A 21321-nucleotide genomic window follows, 5' to 3' on the forward strand; every position below is an offset into this window, starting at 1 on the left:
TCCAGCAAGCCAGCACCATGTGAACCAAGAAACAATCTGCTAAGCTCACAGACACCAAGCAAATGTTGGAAACACTCCCCTCTCCCTTTATTGATTCAACAGCATATCAAACAGCTTTCAGGTTCCCAGCAAATAGCAGAACCCTGTTGGAAGGGCTCAGCTTTTAGGTACTGTTAGATTTAATGCCTGACAATTACGTATACTTGTTTAATTCCAGTTTTTTATTGCCCTGTGGGGCCAGAACACTGCAGCTCCCCATGGAAGGTGCTAACCCTCTGAAAGAGCAGCCTAAGAATAAATGGTAAAACCTGACCTCCCTCACCTTCCAGCCTAGCTGATCACAAAATGCCTCATGGCTGTGCGGAGAGGGAGGGAAATGTTGTGGAGATCAGCGGCTATGGAGTCTGGAGCAAACCTCCAAGACTCCTGTTTTCAAAAGCTTTGTTTCCTTGTGCAGCTCATGACTAGGCAAACAAGATGTCAGCTTCGACAAAGGGGCTGAGGCAGCAGCGCTCTGAGCTGAGCCCCTATGTGCAGGCTATCTAACGACTCCAAAGCAGACACGCATGCCTCGGAGGCACTCCTTATCTACCACGGTATCCTTATCTAACCCTCCTCCTGGGAGCGCTGTGGCACTTGTTCTCCGTAGAGCACGCACCAGGCTGGGAGGCACTGTTGTGACCGCCTGGCGCAGCCCGTATCTCCCAGCGCAGGGAAGCCTGTGCCTCAGGTTTCAGGGGGCTGCTTTTGTGGGCCTCCAGTTTGCTAGGTCACGCTGCCAGCTAATGCATAGCTGCAATACCACACCGCTTCGGCTTGGCTGCCACGCAGTGGGCCTCCTTTGCGTGCAGCCTCCCCCCATGCTGATGCCTCTGGGGGACCTGCTTGCCCTGCGGCCCCTGCACGCCAGCTCCTTGGCGAGAGCAGAGCCAGCACAGCTCCCACCCTCGCCACGGGAGTCTGGGGCCCACGGCATCGCCCGCGGGCGGCCGAGGCACCCAGGCCTCCCCCTAACCACAGAGCCTCCCTGAGGACCACCGGCGGCCTCCGGCTGCCGCGGGGCGTGCTGCCCGCCGTGGGCACGGCAGCCCCAGCCGGGCCCCCGGCGCCACCAGCGCCTCAGCGGCCGCGCCGGCGGGCGGTGGGGGGCGGTGAGGCGGGAAGCCGCCCAAGTCTGGCGGCGGTGGCCCTCTAGCGGCCTCTGGCCTCCCGCGCGAGGGGAGGGCTGCCCCAGCGCGGCTGCGGGCTGGCACCGTTAACGGCCGAACCGGCGGCGGCGGCCGCGCTGGGCAGTCGTTGGGGAGCCGTTGGAGAGCGCTAGCCGCGGCGCCCAGCTCCTGCCTTGGGGTAGCTCTGCTCAAAAGCCCGGTGGGGTGGCGGAGTCTTGGTGCTTCAAGCGTGGCTACCCTGTGATCCCACGTAGCCTGTGCACCCTCAGGGAGAGGTCTCCCCTCATGGCGTCTCTCCCCGGGGGTTTCTGCCGGCCCTTTCACACCCTGCCAGGGCCCCGGCCTGGCATAGGAGGCCACATGCCGGGCTGTCGCCCTCCTCGCCCCGCTCCCCGGCTGCCTGCACCCCGGGGCTGATGGGACCTGTGGCCTGCCAGGCGGCTGTGCCTGCTGGGTGGCCCCCCTGCAGGAAAGGTCATGGTGCTGTGCTGGGGCCGCACGGCGCTCAGAGGGGCCTGGGAAGAAAACGCGCCCCTGCTCCTGCTGCATGCCGCAGCCCAGTGCCTCGCGCACACTCCCTGCCAAGTGGCCCACCTCATCCTTCCCGTCACCTCTCCTTCTGCAGAATATCTTCTGTTTATTTAGGCAGCAGCTGCTACTCCCAAAGTTTGTAAATCCTTATTTCCCATTTCTGCTGGTAATTCCACAGTGACTTCCCTAAGGCCGGGTCCCAGCTCAGGCGGTGGGAGCCCCGCTGGAGACAGCTGGATCCGCTCTCCCTGTGCTGATGCTCGTACCTGCCGGCCTGCCAGCCTGTGAAAGTGCATGGTGTAGCCGCAGAGGAGCAGGCAGCTTTTCTCACCTTGCAGTAAGGGCTCTGCATGCACAGAAAGACCACAGTTCTCAATCAGACCTATGTTTGTAACGAGCCACTCCAAAACAAAAGTGTTACTCTGGCAGGACAACTAAGGCTAGGCTGAGATTGACCAATTTGTTTGTCAGAGCCTTTCAAAAACAAACCCAAAAAGAAGAGTTATACTATTCTTGGCACAGACCAAGTGCTACAAGCCACGCTGTAATAAATACATTTGTGTGGCTGAAGGCAGTATTAGCTTTGAGTGACCTGCTGCTCTCAAAGAAGCTTCCCTTCCCATCCCTACCGCGAAAAGTAGGCCTCATAGCTTCATAGCTTGTAAAGCTAGAAGGACCCATTCTAATTCTCTGACCCAGACATTTTTAGCACAGGCCATCAGTACAGTTTGTATTTGAAATTTCATCAAGAGGCCAAATGGGTGTGGTAACAGCCTAGACTTTTATGTTCGCAGGGCCCACGTCCATGACAGTCACAAACTCCACCTCCTTCCCTGTTAAGTGCCTCCACTCACAAACAGGGAAAAATAATTCCCTATTCCATACACCCCAGCTCAGCCATTCTCCAGGAAGATCTGAGTCAGATGTTTGGTACCTAAACAGAATACCTGAGGAAGGTGGGGAAGAAGGAGACAATTGCTGGAGGGAGACACACAGTTACTAAACCAGCCTAATGTAAACAAGATCTAAAGCAAGAGTTCAAAGTTATTAAAACAAGGGGAAAATGCCAAAGAAGGAAATTCTTCTCTGTTCAGTCACCTAGCTCCAGAGCCAATGAAACCTGCTTTACCATCCCTGAAAGATGATATATGAGTATGTTTTGAAATTGCAGACAAAAATAACAACAATGATCCTCTCTATGGACCTATTCATCAATGCAGCTCAGAGTGCTTCTCAGTGAGGGTCAGTGTCACTACCAATTTACAGATGGGGAAACTGAGGCACAGGAAGGAAGAGATCAGCCATCAGCAAGTGAAAAAGCCAGGGACAAATCCTTAGTCATGCCACTGGGCTAAGCTGTGACACTTGGCAAGCATAAGCCTAAGTTTTAGAATAGCAGCTGTGACAGGGCACCTCTTACTGTAGCAGTGGGGGATTAGCCCCTAATCATGCTGTCAGGTGTCTATAAGGCACATGCACTTATATGAAAAAGAGACCCATTTGATGAGGCTGCAGAGGGATGGATATGAGCCAGAAGTGATGGAAGAGCACAGCTGAGCTGGAGAAGTGGAGAGAGAGCAGTTCCAAAGGACAGAAAAGGGAGAAAAGTACAGGAATAGCTGTATTTAAGAGTATCGTTAACAACTGGCAAGGGGGTGTGGAACTCGTGGGAGTTGTGTTAGTTTCTAATGATGGGTCCTACCAGCAACTAAGAGCTCTAGATCATGAAGCTAAACAGTGTCTGAGCTGTGGTGCAAAGGAGAAAAGAGACACTTCAGGAATTTAATTCTGAAAGGTGCAGTGCACTCACTGTAAGAAGTTGAGGTTATTCTCCTTCTTGTAGCATCCGTTTCCATTAACTTTACAAAGGAGAACCTAGTTCCTAGGATGTTTTTGCTCTAACATGTGGTGATTTGTTTATTTTATCAGGAACAGAAACAAAGCTTCAGAAGTTTTCCCTTTTTTCAGCTATTTACAGCTTTCTGCACTGGAAGGAGGAACCAGTCTCTGGGTACTAGTCTTTTCTTCACACCTCTTTAAGAGACACATGAAAGGACTTCTTCTCTTTAACAGATCCTGCTTTTTTTCTGTTAGAACTATTTTCTCTTTCATAGTTGCAAAGTGCAAGTGGAAAGGATAGGAGACAGGAAACATAATTTTGCTTATTTAAAGATCTGGAGTAAATTTGACATATCCCCCTCCCCTCAAGACAGACCAAACACAACTCACTTTTCCTTTATGCACAGCTGTGTTACTGAAACCACCAAGGCTCCTGTGGGAGGCAAACCTCAATACGCTGGCTGATATTGTTGCAGACAGGGTACAAAAATATCCCTCACGGAAGTCACTGAAGGGCTCTCTGTCTTCCACCCACCCTTGTCTCAGTACACTGTTTGTTGTATTTGAAAGACTTGAATTGAAGAGTGGCAAAATTCATCACTCCCAAGTAGAGAACTCAACAATGAGTAACTCCTTTTTTTATCTTTAATGCAACCACATTAGCTGAATGGAGGCTTGGAAACCTCTTGACCATTTGATTTAATTGTATAGAAGGTACAGCAAGATCTGGACAAATGATGCATCTTAAGGCTTTAAAATCGGATAAGCAGGCATTGAAGAGTCAAAGAATAGTCACCTCCTGTGAGACAGGGAGCAATGGAGACATAGCTACAAAGATTGCCCCAAAGACCAGTGCTTGAGGTACGGATGGAAAACAAACATGTTTTGTAAAGCTGCTATGCACTTGTAGTTCCACTTTTGAAATCATGTTTCATGATATTCTTCTATATTTTTCTTCCTTTTCGTTCCTTCCCTGTCTCCCAGCTATGGACTGACTTGATCTGGGACTTATTTGAGGACGTAGTGCAAGCAAACACAAGTGAGAAAAAGCCACCTCTTAAGGGTGAGGAAGCACACTGACAAGTATTCATTCTGGAGGCAGGAAAGAAGACCTTGCAGAGATGTATTGAAGCCAAATACCAATTCAACTATAGGCTACCCATTAAAACAGGATAGCCTGCCAGCTTTAAGGTCTTTTATATTCTGCTCATAGGTCAAATGCACCTCTTCTTTGCCAACAGGTTCACAAGTCACTGCCCATTTATTAACTTTATCCTCAGGAGAACTCAGAGAAGTGCAGCCCAAAAATATGGTGTCTGAAGGAGAATTAATGTGACTTTAGAAAGCAGAAAATGTCAAGCTTGGCTACATGGCACTGGGGAGGGACAAAAGTATTTTTCAAAAAGTGATATGCACAGAGACCCAGGAAGGATAAGAAATATAGATCGTTACAGAGTGGTCTTACTAATTTCAAAGGGATCAAATTTGGAATGGGAGAAGAATGCAAGCCAAAATCTCTGCTACCTTAACACGTTAGGACTCAAGTCTGCAAGGTCACCCAAGTGAGCCCATAGGATTGCAGCCATAGTCCTGACAGCACTGAATAATAGCCAAAATGCCTGTCTAGGAGGAGCTTGCTTTTGTCATTCATACCTGGAGTTGGTTGGAAATATTTCTGATAAACTGTGCTCTTGGTGGAACAAGCTGACTCACCCCAGTGATATCACTGTAGCTGCTGAGCAGCAGCCCTGCCTGGTTCCCACAGAGTGAGAAGCTTGGAAGTCCCAGGATTTCCAGCTAAGCTGGCAGGCCCTAATCTCTGGCAACCAAGATCATTTTGGTTTCAGCATTTTCAAAAGGATGTGATTGAACATTATTTCAGGACCACATGGCCAAATTTTTGCTGTGTGCAGAAAGTTTTGAAAATGTCACTTCCATGCCAGAACAGAACAACTGCTCTTCCCCTCTTCCAGCCCCCAAATCGTAATACCCATGGGACAGACCCACTGGCATTTGACTGGCTGTGATTGTACATCTCCCAAAGTTACATGTATTGGCCTGAAATCATTGGGCTCCGAGTTCTGTAGGAGGCGGGAGAAATATGAGATGCATGTGGAAGAGGTGAGAGCAGAACAGGAGAAGAAGGGGCAGGATAATTACCTAATAATAACACCTTCTCCCCGCCTCCAGAATGTAGCTACAGTTTTACACAGGGAAAGGGAAGCATAAAATAATCCGTATTGTTTTATTTCAGAGCAGTTCTTTATCATAAACATTTAGGAGAGGGATGGTGAAGTTTGTCACAGATTGCAGGTGTTAGACACAGGGATTTTGCTGTTTCAGTGAAAATTAGCTGAGCTTCAGCCCAGTTGGAAGGACTTCTATGGCTGTGTGGATGTAATGCTCGCCTGATGCCAAGACAGTGCAGTGTGACCACTGGGCTCCTTTGAGGCAGGCCATCTAAAAAAGCCAAGAGGCTATTGGTGTTAGCAGACCCTGGAATACCTGTGGCTGGGCTCTGTGGCATGGGTTTTAGTGTCCCTCAGGCGTGCACCGCTGAGCTGCTAGGGCCAGGCTGCGTGCTCCTGCACCCTTGTGCCTGAGGTACCGCTGCAGACAGCTACTGCAGCCTCAGCTTGAAGTGGGAGACTGGGGGGCCTTGGGGCCCCGGGGTTCTGGTTTGAGAAAACAGGGGGAATGGGACAATGCAGCCAGCACCCATAAACCTGGTGGCCACATGAGTGCACACAGCCACGGGAGAGCTCCTCAGGGACTGTGCTGCAGGCTGCCTCGGACAGGGACACTCTTCTGGACTAACCGAACATGTCAAGCACAGCAGCAGAGTGCGGTATGCAGCAGATAATGGTGAGAATGCAGACTAAGCTTCCAAAGAAAAGCTACAGATGTTCCTGCTTTTGGGTCATTTGAAACTAAAGCAGCCAGAGGCATTTTTTAGATGCTGCAGGAAACAATTCTGCATCAGCAGGGAACAGGTTCTCTCTCCTGTGACAACTTTCCTATCCTTAGGAACCAGCATTTTGTAAAGCCCACAAATCAAAGCTAACCACCTCCCTGCTCTGAAAGCAGGCTATGTTTTAAATCTGTGTATTAGATTTTCTTTCTAAATTGTTTTATCCTGCTCTTGCAAACCCAAACAATTCCCAGACAGTGACTCGTGCTGACTAATCCAGTCTGGGAGACTTCTAGGTGTCCCTGTAACTTAAAACCAGAAAACAAGCTTCCTAATTCAGTAGCTAGACATTCCAATGAAGACCTGCAGGTTCTGAGCTTTTATTTTCCTTCTCCTCAGGGTTAAACATGCTTTTATCTACACTGTGCCTCCCTCCCCCGGCAGGCAAGAACTGAGATGAGCTGTAATTCGGACATTCTTTCCCCGAGATCCTGCCTACTTTAGAAGTTCTGCTCCACAGGGCATCCCAGTGGCAGAGTTAATGTGAGCCCTCAGCATAGTTAAACAGTGAAAAAAAGGGAGAAGAAGGGAGTGCCTAAAGTAATAGTTGAGACATGTTCCCAAATCATCTTATAGACCTGTAAAGCCCAGTGTTGTAAAAAAATATGGGGCTACGTTTGAATTATATTTTTGGCCCATTTACAGCGCTGGACTGAGTCATATTTTAGTCATGTCTGGAAACCACAGTGTCATTACAAGGTCTTCCAGTATCATAGCAGTTGCAGTGGTGATAGGGTTATAAGCTGTAAATGCTGTGAATAAGAGCTGTCCCAGAGCAGATAATGCGGTTTATTGTCAGTTTTGTGACCACCTATGTTAAACCAATAATGAGCATTTCCATGCCTGCTCAGAAGAAGGAATATAACTTCTGGGCACAGCAAACTGCACCACTAATCCAAGTTTGCTGTCTTGTGAGACAAGCCACCGAAATGAGGGAAAAAAACACATAAACCGGAGGTCACCTACCTGTGTTGTCTTTTTAGGACACCTGTGTTGAATTGTACAGTGCCTTGCAGGCTGCTTTGCTCTGGAGCCTGACTTCAGGATGCTTCCTCATTGCTCGAGTCAAACAAAGCAGTGTGGGAGAGCACCCATGACAATGGCCATCAGTCAGGGTGTGAGGCACAACAAGTCAACAGCCTTCTGCATTCTTCCTTGCCAGCCCCTCCTCTCGCAAAAAGCAGCCTCCAGCCTTTGCCTCCTCACCTTTCTTTGCCCTTTCTCTCTTTCTCCCCCTCAAACAGCCAGAGGTGTGGGGCTGCACTGGCCTTTCTCAGCTTCCAAAAGGAGTGGAGAAGCCACACAGAGATCCCAGTGGGCTGCTTGGCCTGCGCGTTGCCTGCTCTTGGCATGCACTCTGCTCACCCTTCTGCCCACTTTGCCAGCTCCCTGCAGCAGGGAGGAAGGCAGGGGGACCCCGAGGGTGAGTGGGCAGGAGAGGAGGTGCCACCTATGTGGGCACAATGACACAGCCCTCTGGAGGGCTTGGGGCTTGGTTGGCCCCTCTGCAGGCCAGCTGGCGTTCAGAGCTGCCCAAGTTGCTGCTGTCAAGGGGGGGGACCGCCTTTCTCACAAAGACGTGGAGTCTCTGCAGCAGTGCAACGTGTGCATCAGGCCGAAATGGCCGTTTTACTCCTATGCCTTGCCCACTTATACAAAATGAGAACTCTTCTAGTATGCCCTGCCTATGGTCTTCAGAAACTATCTGCAAATATGTCTGCTGAGATGCCCTTGGGTATAGTATTTTTGTTTTGACTGTCACTATTTGTAGCTTCTCTCCCCCTTGTGTTAAAGTGGGAAACAAAATGAGTATGTACTCAGTCAAACATCCACCTCTGGACAAGTCCTCTTGAGTTTCATAGGGTAAGGAGGAGAATATGTGTGGTAAACCCTTGCAAAAATCTAAGTGCAATGTTGTTAGGATAACATGGGATTGTGCCAGAAAAAAAAAGTCATATGGTTGTATGGAGCAGGGTAACCAGTAACCATGTCAGAAGCGTGTGTTAGAGTTGCATGATTCTGACCAGAGCATGATTAAGAGAGTTAATTCACATAGGTTAGAAATTTTAGTATCTGGAGTTCAGTAACTCTTTTCTCTTACTCTTCTGACCCTAATCTTAAAATGATCATATGAATCATCATTTGAGAGATGCAGTGCTATCTGGCATGTTGTCAGAAAAATTCTAACGGTTTGTTTTGTAGCTTGTTTCTCACTGAGAGTGGCAGATGAAAGTAAATCTTAATATATATTTTATTATATAGAAGGAGACCACTGAAAGCTTCTTTAATATAATGCAATGTATTATGTAGGACCAATATTAGAAAATGTATAGATGTGTGTGTATATATATGTATGTATGCACAGATAGTGAGGCTTTCAGATTGACCTTTCAATATTAACTGTTTTTCTCCTGATTTTGACAGCCTGGTTCCCCCATATTAATGTTTCATTAACGCTACTGTTTCACTGTTTAGTTAAAGAGAAAAACAACCAATGCATCTCATAAGTAATATAACCCAAACTATCTGTTTTGATGCTTCTGAAATAAGGTTCAACCCGAGTGGAAAAAGATTAAGGGAGAAAAATAAGAGCTATCGACAATCTTAGAATATTCAGATTTAATCAAGAAGCCAGAGATATAATTCAATTACTAGGTCTATCTACATCCAACATCCCATTTCAGTCCTATTTTGATAGTCCTGTTGGATAGAAGGCCTTCTGCCAGGCCACTCCACAGAGGAAGAACGACGTTTTATGGTCAAAAAGAAAAAAAGAGTTAATAAAATGTGTGGAAACTTATTTTTGATGCTGTGAGTGATATACTGTCAATATCCTTTTTCTGATTGTTACTTTTTCTCTGACAAAGTGATTTTCTCCCTGATGAAAGAACGCACTAGGCCAATGTGCATACTTGTCAAACATTTTATTTGTCGTTCACACTAATTATGATACTGAATTTACAGAGGAAACTGTGGTACAAAGAAAGAAAGAAAGTCTTCATCAGAACTAACGCAGCAGTCCAGCTGCTCTGCGTGCTAGTTGTAATGAATTCTCCCACGGCACTGGACACAGCCATCACTATGTACAGCAAGAGTCTACTCTGATGTGGTATCTAGAGACTTCCTGTAGTGGGGGGAAAAATCTACTCTATTTTTTTTTCTATTTGGTTCCAGAAAACAGCAGCCTCCCCCCTCCTGTCCCCCCCCAAAGAAAAATCCCCTGTAACCAAAACCAAAAAAGCAAACCTCCAGAACTTGATAGTTTCCCCTTCTGGAAATGTTCAGCATGACAGTGTCAAAGGAAAATGTGACTGTTCCAGTATGTTGCAGCATCTGTTTTGTAAACATATCCAGTAAATGCTGAACAAATACACTTTGATGCCATTCTGATAGGAGTGTGTTTCCCACTGTGTTCTCCTCTCAGACTTACCATACTGCCATCTCAGACTGAAAGTTTAGTTTTTGTTTGAAAGAAAGATGTAACTATCGTATCCAGAATACCACAAATAACCCACAGATTTTTGCACATTCATTTCTCCCCTACCACAAAAAAGTGAAGAGTGTTGAATAGAAACCATGCTATAACTGTTTACAAAAGTGAATAAAATGTAGTTAATCTTGAAGCCTAAAATAACTAATCTGGAAAGAAATAAGTCTCACTACAGTATTTAAGCAAACACAAAGGTAAGTTCATTAAAAACACAGAAAAATGAAAAAAATGCGGAGTAATTACAAGCACTAACAATATTTTGCTATGAAGCTTTTGAAATCTATTTACATACATAAATACAAGTAACTCTGCTGATGCAACCCTTCAAGGACAAGGAGAAAAAATGCCAAGTGATTGGTACTGACCAAGCAAGGTTAACAAAAATAAAATACTAGAATGTTTTGATGCAGGAAGACAAGAAAGTGTTTTGCTCAAATAGAAAATGATCCACTTATCCTGAATCTTCAAATACCCCAATGGAAAAGGTCATCCAGAAAGCAATAATGAATGTTTGAAGAGCTCAAGCAATTCAGAACACTCTGACAAAGACTGTGGGCCATTTGGAGGAAACCGTTTTTCTCCTTTCCAGATGATAATTTGTCATAATTCTCCAAATAAAATCCTTAGGAGCAGTGATGCACTCTCAGTTTGGCTCCCCATTACACTAAAGCTCTTTACATTGCTCTAGATGTGTAACAGGAACACTTGAAGTGAGCATAAATATAGTTTAAGAGCAAAGTAATGGGCCTTAGAGTAAATGAGAACTAGGCTCTATATATTTGTATTAATTGATTGATAAGGCTGCATCTGGACAACAAATTGGGTCTTGTGAAAGGAACACACAAGCTGACAGTAAGGGCCGTGATTAACCCTATTTCGGGAGGGGAGGGAATCCAAGGCACTCTGCTGAATGCAACTTGTGAAGAGAAACACAATAGTATTTTTTTGATTTCATTCAGCCACTGGAATGATAAAACTATATATATATATATTTTTTGTATGTGTGTGTGTATATACACATTATAGAAATATATATATGCACACTATAATTTGGAGATGTGTCCATGGGGGAAAAGTTTTAACCAAATGTCTTCTTTCTACTGGCTAAGTGTTTTTGGATATGAGAGGAATGACATAAGAGCATTTTTACAGCCTCAGAACACTTTGCTGTTCTTAGTGGGCCAGGGATTGGCTTCAAAAATATAGGTTTGCACAAACTGCGGTTTCTCATAAACACTCGTGTGAACACAGTGTAACCCACAGTGATTAAACAGACTAATTGCAAGGGATAATAAACTTAGATTTTCTTTTGTAAAGAGGATGCTGCTTTAGTCTTCTGTGCTTGACATACACTGAGAAGTTAGCCTCAAAAAATTATTTGCTAGCAATTATCACAAGACACTGAGAAATCCCAGGTTTTTGTTACATGTCAGTAAAGACACAAGGTAAGTGTGGGTACCAATTCTGCAATTTCTGATACAGTTCACAGGGAGTGCAAAATTAAGCCTCAGCTTTAAGGCAACTGTGAAGGAAGTACATGTGTAGACATAAGAAATGTTAAAGATTACGCATAATCTCCAGGCTGAGGGATGCAATTTCTCCATTCTTGTGAATCACTGCTGTTTTAGTTTCAAAAGTGGATAGTACAATACTATGGGCTTAAATGAACAAAGGGCTTTCATAGAAATCAGTCATGGCTGTGGCAACAGACAAGCCTGGGAGTGTATGAACCACATTAACCTCACTTCTCCCGCTAGGCCAAAGTCACCCGGCCACCGGCAGACATGCCCTCCGTAGGGGAGCAGCTAGGGCCTCTCCCTCACTTTTGGGTTCATGCTCACAATACTATGCACTTGGGCGGTCCAGTCACAAGATAGGTGTGAAAACTGTGGTAAAATGATGATTTTAATTGCACAGCGACAGTTTTAGGTTCTGCAACAGAGCTACTGTTTAGTGATGAAGGACTTTTTTTAGGCTACTGAAGAGGTGAGATACCAACTAGGTAAAACGTCACAACAGGTAGGGTCTCCATATTTCCATACTCAGCAAGGTCTCTGTATTTCCAAAATATACTTTTAAGTGTTCTGATACAATCTTTGATGTTTTCTGCCTTTTTGTTCAGAGCATACTCTCAAAAAGGGTAAATAATACTATGCTAAATTAAAAACACAAGGCCATGTATGTATTTTAACAGACCATTTTGAACTTTTGCTGACATCCCTTGAAACACCCCCTATTTTCTGCACAAAAAATGACCTTATTGACAATGTAAGATTCTTCAATTTGTAACTTTTTCATACCAAAGTGCTACTGCATCTGACTTAAACAAAGAAGCAAAATCATATAAAAAAAAAAAACTTGATAAACAAATGGTTTTAAATAAGTCCAGCTGTTTTGCTGCCTGCAGCCAAGGATCTTTTTAATTTGAATCATTTTAATTTTTTTTTTTAAACATCAAACACTGATCTGAAGTCCTGCTTTCAAATACTCTCTGAGTTGACCTGCAATTGTTTCACTCATTTAAGAGGTACATTAAATAACAATCAGATCATTTGGAACGCACACGTGTCAACATCAGCAGTTTGTAATTAATGAGTAGTACAACAACTGCATTCAGACCAAACCCTCAAATAAAATAGTGCCATAAACTTTACAGTGACATCTGATATGTTTGTGCTGTAACGATGGGCAACAATGACGACTCTGTATTAACATGCTGTTAGTATAAGCATTGTATATTTGCTACAGGAGAGAAAATTTTGTGCACCAGTTTGAAATATCCTTCCTCTTCCCTCAGATCGTGGTGACTGGAACCGTTAAGGCCACTTTTCTGCTAGCCTGCTTTCCAGATGAGTTTGACAATCCTGTTCAGTTCTGTTTATTTTGTGATGCATGAAATTAATCTATTTTCCAGTATGCTGGAACGTGTTTTTTGTACTGCACAGAAATCTTGGCTCTGTTAAGCCAGAAGCAAATCTCATGCTGATTCCATCAGAGCCAGGATCTCACCCTGGCCATACTAACTGTGCGTGGGTTTTGCCTTTGAAAAGATATGAGGCCTCTACTGGAGTTGTTAGGAAGCCCAGATAAGCTCAGCACCAGAATGGGGCCTTATGAGGATTTGTTTAGTTAAAGGAATAGTCAGTCTCCTTTATGAACTACGTCTAACCTTATTACTGATCCTGAGGGTTGCCACTGGTGTTGAAGGAAAGTGGGCGAGGAGTGGGGAGAGATGACTCCACTGGATGGGAAGGCACAGAAATTCAGAGAGATTTTGGTGCCCAAATTATTTCAGTGGGAGCTGGGCACCTAAATACCTTTGAGGATCTGAGCCGAGTTAGCTGAGTAAAATGAAAAGGAGATAATTGTAAACAATATTTGTAGGTAATCGGGAGGTCACTTTACCCATCGTTATTCCAGCCTTTTTCAACGTGATAAATTTAACTTTGGCTGCTACCAAAAAAGGCAATTGATGATCTTTTTTTAATATAGGCATATTTAAATAATAATAGTATCAACAAATAAGAAAAGTCTAAATATCAAGCATAAATATCAAGGAACTCATCAAAGTAGTACAGTAGTTGAAAATGACCCAAGGCTGTAGCCGTTGTATTAAAAAAAAGTCCAAGAGAAAAAGTTAAATTACCTCATTGAAAAGGGGCTGATTCTTTCAGTTGACAAAGCAAGAAAGAAGCAAGCATGATTAAAACAACAAAAAAAGTTAAATCTTTTTTTTTTGCGATTTATAAGGTGCCAAGAGAAATAAAACAACTTAGATGCAAAGCAGGATGAGTTGCATCCTAAAAAAAAAACCCCAAACAAAACAAAAAAACCAAAATAACAGCAATAAAAAAATTCCATACTCTTTGGAATATACAACATGGTTAAAAAAAAAAAAGAAAGAATAAAGTCCAACATATAAAACCTCTCATTCACAGCATTGCTAAAACAGAAGCGTTCACAGTTTCCCTCTGGGAATCTTCCTATACTTCCTTATAGTTATATGTCCATAAGATGCAGTAAACTCACTAAGATTTTGTTAGGTTTTACATCTTAAAAATAGAAGTGAACTGAAACTCTCTTTAGGGCTGCGGAGACCTTCAAACCCAGGGATGTTTGGAAGCCACAGGCCTGAACACAGACTGGGTATCTGTCTACCCACCCTCACTCCCTGTAGACCACCAACTTAAATGTCCTCCTTTCCAGAAGTTCAGCCCTCTGCGAGGGGTACTTTGTGGGAATGACGTTACTTCACCAGCCACACAGCTGACTGGCTAATACGTGCATCATTCCTGGAAGCACTGACTTCTGGATAGTTTGCTTCTGAAAGTGATGTATAAACATGGCAGGGCCCACAAGCAAGACGGGTGTTTATGGGATACCTATGGGCATTGGTAAATAGAAAGCACATTAGTCCTGGCCCATAACTACTTAAAATTCATTCAGTATGGTCGCCATACCGCTTCCTCTAGCCTTGCTGTGGTACCCATGTTAGTAGGGGAGTTGCTGTGGCTCCCTTCTGCCTCGACCACATCGCTTTGGTTTGGAAGGTTGGGGTTGAGGAGTGTCGATCCCGTGGAAGCATTGGTGCAAGGTGGGTGGATACGTGGCGGTGACCGGTCTCCCCCAGAGATCATGGAGAACTGATACGACCCGGCAGATGTCCCGTAATAGAGGTGGTAAGAAGGTGAGCTGGTCTGGAATGGGCTGCCCTGGGCCTGAGATGAACCAGGATATGGAGGTGGGAGATACGTGTGGTATCTTGTGGCTGTGGACATGGCAGACATGCCGATTCCTATCCCTGAACTGACTGGCGTCGGAGTGTAGGTGAATGCTCCTGGGTAGTGCATCCGAGGATCAGAAATTGAGGGAAGCGTGGAGAATGAGCGATCAATTCCTACCCTGGGGTCACTGAACGCAGTCAACTCTGGAGCACCTGGATTGCAGAGAAGGAAAACAGAGAAAATGTTAAACTGTCAGAACAGAATTTCACCTTTTCAAGGCGATAAACAGCAGCCAAACTCTGTTCTACAATGAACCAAAGGAGTGCTGTTACTGAAAGAGCTAGCCATACCTGATCTCTAATAAAGTCACTGCAACACTTGTAGATCTGGATGTTTTGGATTCATTTCAGTAAAGTGGCAATTAAAAAGGAGTGCCAAGCTCTCACCCTATTTTGTATATGTATGTGTTTGCTCTTACAGACCTTACAGCACATGTAAGTATTTACACTTTCAGCATGTCCTCATGCTCACTGACTAGGTGGTGAAATAGGGACAAAGATCTCAAGTTCCTTGCTCTGAATCATGTGCCTCACCAGTGACAGTGATGGGACTTAAATATAAGCTGTGCAGGTTCTGCATAGTCTCTCCTTGCAATCAATTTGATTTGCCCTTTAGGTATACTAACATAGGTGCTAGGTTTACATACACAGGTTTAGCCCAGCTGTTAGTACTTAAGATACAGTTCCATGTTGACTCTCAACACTACCAAAGTCAAGATTAATCAGGTTCATTTAAGGTCTTCAAATCTGGGTCTTCATATAATGTCTACGTAATCATTACAAACTTCTGAAAATCTTTGCTCTAATTAGTATATAAAAAATACAATAGCAATACATTTCTAAAGCAGAATGATATATTTGGGGAGGATCCTTTTTTTTCTTTTTTCATTTGTACTGAAAACCTGTCTCATCCAGCTAAGCTAAATGTTTCATAGGATAGTCAAATTCTGTTTCCCTTTGTTTGACACGAGTAAAAGTACACTCAGTTCCACCATTTCCTTCCCTCGTGTGTGGGGATTAAACAAGCAGAGCAGCTAATGGCCTCTTAGAAAGGATCTTCATCATGACTCAGATTAATGGAAGGTGTCAGTCCCTAGATTTGGCAGCTATGCATGATTAAAATAACAACAATAATAATTAAGAAAAAAATCTTTCCAGAAGACAACTTCTCCTGTCAGACAAGGCGTGGAGTCTGCAGAAGAGGAGCCGTGCGCTGAAGGAAATACTCATGAGAAGAAGGAGAGAGAAAACAAAGCTTTTGGCTCTGACCAGATTTAAAGCTAGAGCAGACAAACTGCAGTGCCAGGTCCTGAAAGCTCATCAGCCACACAGCCAGAACACTTTGATGAATTTGTATAAATTTCATAGAGAAGCTCTGACACATGCTGTACATTTTGGTTTTGAGTTTCTCTGCCTTTTTTTTTTTTTTTTTTCTGGGAGATCAGTGGGACCCTGAACACACTTCTTTGCCCTAAGCCCTGGCACTTTTAGATTTAACATGACAAGACACCCCTGTCCTGTGTAATGGCAGGAGCTTCAGAGTAGCTAAGGTTGAAGGTGGCATCTGACAACCTGCCAGACTTTAAATGATCCTTCCACACCTCCTTCCTGAGAAAGAATCCAAACTTACTGGAGTTGCCTAGACACATCACTTATCAGATGAGGGTTTCTTCTGCTCAGTTTGACAAAAAGCAGAATAATGAAACTTAACACAAAGGTGTTTCAAGTATGTCCCATATCCTTGCTTTTTCTTTTGAAGCACTGTATCTTTAGATAGTAGGGCCTACAAACTTCAAACTTGGTGCTGACTTTCATAAGGAAAAATGCCTTAGACAGTATGTTTGTGTGATAGTAATAGGACTGGGGAGCAAGTATTGCAATAGTGAATGACATTTAAAATAGAAGTAATATTTCAGAAGCCTTATAAAAACACTTAAAATGTGTAGCGATAAGCCTCCATGCACAGAATTCAGACAGGAAAAAAATAACACTGCCATGTGAAAGAAGCTTTTCTTGGTTCCTTCAAGAGTCATGGAGAAACCATGCCTGCCCCAAGGGAAATCACTTTGACCAGGGGCACGTAAAGAAGGAACATGCCCCAGTTCCCCTGAGGTGCTGCAGTGCTGCTGCTCTACCTCCATGCTCACCACGTGTCACAAGATGAACATGGCGTGCAGTTACCCTACGTGTACGTGTCTGTCTTTCGTTAGACTGTGCACTCATCAGGGCAGGGACCACGGTGGTGTTTGGTGTTTGTACCACATGCAGCACAGTAAGGGTCTCGGTCCACAATGAGGACATTTGGGCACTACAGCAACGCAAAGATCTGTCAGTAACAATAAAACACTGGTGCAGAGTGATGAGGTCAGTGTTCAGGCTCTCATTACGGTGTGAATAAATGAATTTGGGAAACATGGTATATTTCTGTTTCAGTGGAACTGGAAGAGATTTTCCTCTCAGTGATTGATGCTCAGTTTGTGTGGAAGGGGAAGGATAAAGACTTCCACCTCAGTGTACAATGCTGGTAAAAACACACACACACACACACACACAAATACACATGCATCATGCACCCCTGTATCCTGTTTGAAAATCAAAATAGCTCATACCCGTTTTGATTTCAAACAATTCTGTGATCAAAAATGACTTTTCTAAATAAAAACCTTGATGAAATAATCTGTTTTACTTGAAATTTTCTGGTTGCTAGGAAGAAGATCTTTTTTTTTCCTTCTTGCTTTCCTCCATTTCTACATTTTGCCAGTGGAAAGGAGAGCAAGAGGAGGGAAACACTGGAGAAAAAGTAAAAAGGGAACTTTTTCATTTTTAAAAAATTTAGCTTCTCAATAAAAAAGATGATTTTTTAGACTTTTTTAAAACAAGATTTTTTTGCAGAAGGTTTTCCTGCTTTTTCAGATAGCTCTAATATATAAATAGTACCCAGACTTAACAAATAACTTGCTTTTGGTAGGCATCCTCCATGTGACTTTTTCAAAGCAGGTTCTATTTGACAACAATAGGACAGGCTGGAGCACATTCAAGTGATTCTCTTTGATCTCAGAAGCAGCCCTGAGTATTCAAATGAGAGCAATATGTGCACCCAAATGAGATATTTTTCAAAAAGCTGTGCGTGAATTTGAATTACGTGGCTCTCACTGATGGTAAGAAAATTCCTGCTGTTGAACACGCACATGTTGGTTCAATATGTGGGTGTTAGAGTTGGCAGATGTCAGTTGTGCATGGTGCAAACTGAGGGGGTAGCTTTCACTTCTATACTATATTTTTTGCTGGTTTGTAAAGCTCTGCAGTACAATTTGGCAAAGACATAATATGACAATACAGTGCAACACTTAAAATGTTAGAAAAATGCCATCCTGCATTCAGTGTGTCCACCCATACTCTGGTCTGAATTTAGAGTGAGGGAAGGAAACAGAACTGAAATATCTGTGGCATTCATTTCTTGGCAGGTATGATAGCTATCCAGATCTCTCAACTATTTTTACAGTTACACACATCTTCAAAGTGGCTAATGCTACTTTTTCCTATTTTACTATATATTTTTTTTTTGACAATGACATGTTGTGCCCCAAACCAGATTTCTTTACTCTTTGCACAAATCCAGGTAAACCACTTGAGAAGGCTGCCCATGGAGGGCCCAGAATAGGCTTCGCTGCAATTGCAGAGAAGCCATGACAGCATCCTAGGACATTTCAGTCATTTTGCTTTGGAATCAGCCACGAGGCTTTGGTGAGACCCAGTGCAGAGGACTAATTTTAAGGAACTTACTTGACAGTCGGCTTGAAAGCTCTGCAGTGAGGGATGTCATGCCGCTAGCCCGCCCGGGGGATATTGGAGTGGCGGGGTGCACCGAAGGCGTTGCAATGGAGCCCAAATATTGGTATGACTGGTCATAGGACCATGGTGGAGACGGCTGTACTTGCCTTGTGTCTGCAATGAAAAAGAGACCTATAGACTGTTTTGAATGATAAAACTTTGCAATCAAATATGTGAACCAGACCACATGGTGGCAACAGAAACTTAAATGTTAACACAATCACATTTCTGTTCCATAATTCCCTTTGTCAAGAGACCTTCAGATGAAATGCTTTTAAAATATTATTTGTGCTTCTGTGGGTTTTGATCAGTTGAATTTTTCTTGTGAAGCTTTTTGATATTTCACATTGATGGTAGTCAGGGAAAAGCAGATTAAGCTTTCCAAGGTGAGAGACTATTCATTGCTGATACACATTAGTATTTCAGGCTGTGTGCTCACTGCACTTTTTGCCACAAAGGCATATCTTGCATGGCACCAAGAAGACAAAAATACTGAACTGCAAGTGTCTCTGTGTGTGTATATAAGTACAGAAAATGAAGATAGTGGGTTGTGTGGGGGTGTGTGTGTGTGTGTGAGAAAGAGAGAGAGAGAGAGAGAGAGATAGAGAGAGAGAGAGAGAGAAAGGGAAAAATTAGGCTCCTTAGGAAGCAGATTCCCAACTGAATGAATAGGATTGGGGAATTTGACTCCCTTAATCTTTTGAAAATCCCTGGCTTAATGAAGTGAACATGTATTTTGTATAAATTACGTATAAAATACAGGAATATAACTTAGAGTGGTGAATAACCTATCCTGCTATCAGTGGGTGAACTTCAGAAACAAAATCCTGTACACAAAGCCTATGGAGCTGCTAAGCTGACAATGCAGTTACCCTGTGAGCATAGGCTTTCCGTAGAAATTTCTGGTTCTTGGAAGTAAATTCTCAAAATGCACATAGATTTACTTAAATGGGGCAAAACACTAACCTATTATTTTCTAGCCTCAAGACTAGTTTGGCTGGCATTTGGAATCAAAGATGCATGGCAGGGAGTTTGTCCAAACCAGTTGCATCTATGTAGAAACAACTCTGTTTTGCTTATTTAATATTTGCATACGAAACTGGTGTTTTTCAATGTATAGAAATGTCTGGTTTTCTTATAACTCAAAGTGAGAAAACTTCTTTCCCCTCCTCTCACCTGCCCACATTTTTTTTTATCTTTACTGTCTTCCTCAACAGTAAGAGCATTTTCCTGCAGCTTCATCTAGATAATTGTCTTTCCAAAAGAAGCAAATGTTGGACAAACTGCATTCTGATAAAACTGATACCAGCATGGAAGGGAAATCTCCCAAGTCTGAGATGAAGGACTTTGATTTTCCATCAGAAAGGCCATCTGGAAATTATTATTTTGTTGTGCTTTATGGAGATGAGATTTACATTTTGTTTGCTTCAACTGTTTAGAAAGGAAGATTTATACAAGAGTCCTAGCCTTTAAAAAAAGACTACTAAAGTCATTTGCAGAATAAACGAAATTCTTCTAAAGATTTTCCTTCTGAGCAACATATTCAAATTCAGATATTATTAATATTTATTTTTTTTCTCAGGCAGACTTCCTTAAAAAATAAATTCGGTTGACTCATGTTGTTTTAAAAGCAACATCCAATTGGATTCCATGGACATTAGTACAAACAAACATAAAGGCATAGGCACAAAGCCTACCATATTCTGAATTACAAAATCATCTCATTGTTACTGTATGGCCAGTGTTTATTACAGATGACAGGGAAACAGATGAGGGAACACAGTCTCCAGGGGTAGCCATTAGGATAAATACCACATGGACTTTGGCAGAGCAAGCTTTGTAACGGTACGACATTGCGTGTTTCAGTTCTAAAAGGGGGATAAATCATTGCCTCCCTCATTTCAGCATACAACCCCATTGATTGCAGTTCAGGGAGTGCTAGAAGCCCAATATGTGCACTTGGATCACTCTGAGCCAGGAATGGGAACTACATAGTTTAGTCTTCCCGCCACCAAGTCCTTGGTGCCTTCTGCCAAGACTCAGATCAAAGAAGCCAATGACTTCTCACTATCGTGCCTCTTGCAGGGACTGCGTGAAGCACTACCACTGTGGGATGAGCTGCCTTTTGGGACCCTAGGCACTCTACTTCTCTGCCTTCTCGGGTGGGAGGAAACTCCTTTCTGTTCCTCTTTTCTCTTCTTTGCTGTTGCAGAGCAGCTTTTTCAAACGAGGTGTCATGGCGCGTGTCCTAAAGTTGGCCACTTCACCAGTATTTATTCTGGTTGTTTGTTTTGCAGCTGAACCCCTTTGACTGGAAGTGTTCTACCACCTGCTTTCAAGTGCTCTGCCCTTAGCATTGAAGAGAAGAGGGGAAAAGTCTCCCTCTCTGGAGGGGTCTGCATGGAAGTGAAGGAGGTGCTGCCACCCAGCCTTATTGTTTGGACTGAAAGAAGAGAACGTACCCACTGTTTTTTCCTGCAACAAACTTTCCTTGCCTGATCGAGAAGCTCTGTCTGTCTCTGTCACTTTTCTCTTGTTTTTTACCTTGCTAGTTCTTCAAGACAGGGGCTATATTTTTGTCCTGCACCTTGCCCAGCACGTGCGGGATGCTGATCCATAAAACAGCCCCAGGTGCCGTAAACGTATGAACGACAGCAAGAAGAAGTAAGAAACAGTAAGCCTAGGTGCAATAAACATACAAAAAACA

At 43.6% G+C, this 21321-nt stretch overlaps 1 protein-coding gene across 3 annotated transcripts in view; it reads right to left on the reverse strand.

The window, feature by feature from the left end:
* Positions 1–9419: 9419 nt before the first annotated feature.
* Positions 9420–21321, reverse strand: part of RUNX1 (RUNX family transcription factor 1) — a 178948-nt gene continuing 167046 nt past the window's right edge. For all 3 annotated transcript variants that reach the window (XM_064524656.1, XM_064524646.1, XM_064524653.1), the window contains 2 exons: positions 18567–18728; positions 9420–14936 (listed from right to left, as the gene is read on the reverse strand). In XM_064524656.1, coding sequence (XP_064380726.1) covers positions 14443–14936; positions 18567–18728 — 656 coding nt within the window. In that variant the 3' untranslated portion in view covers positions 9420–14442. The remainder of the gene's footprint in view (positions 14937–18566; positions 18729–21321) is intronic.

This window comes from Dromaius novaehollandiae, chromosome 1, assembly GCF_036370855.1.
Source record: "Dromaius novaehollandiae isolate bDroNov1 chromosome 1, bDroNov1.hap1, whole genome shotgun sequence".
Lineage (NCBI taxonomy): Eukaryota > Metazoa > Chordata > Aves > Casuariiformes > Dromaiidae > Dromaius > Dromaius novaehollandiae.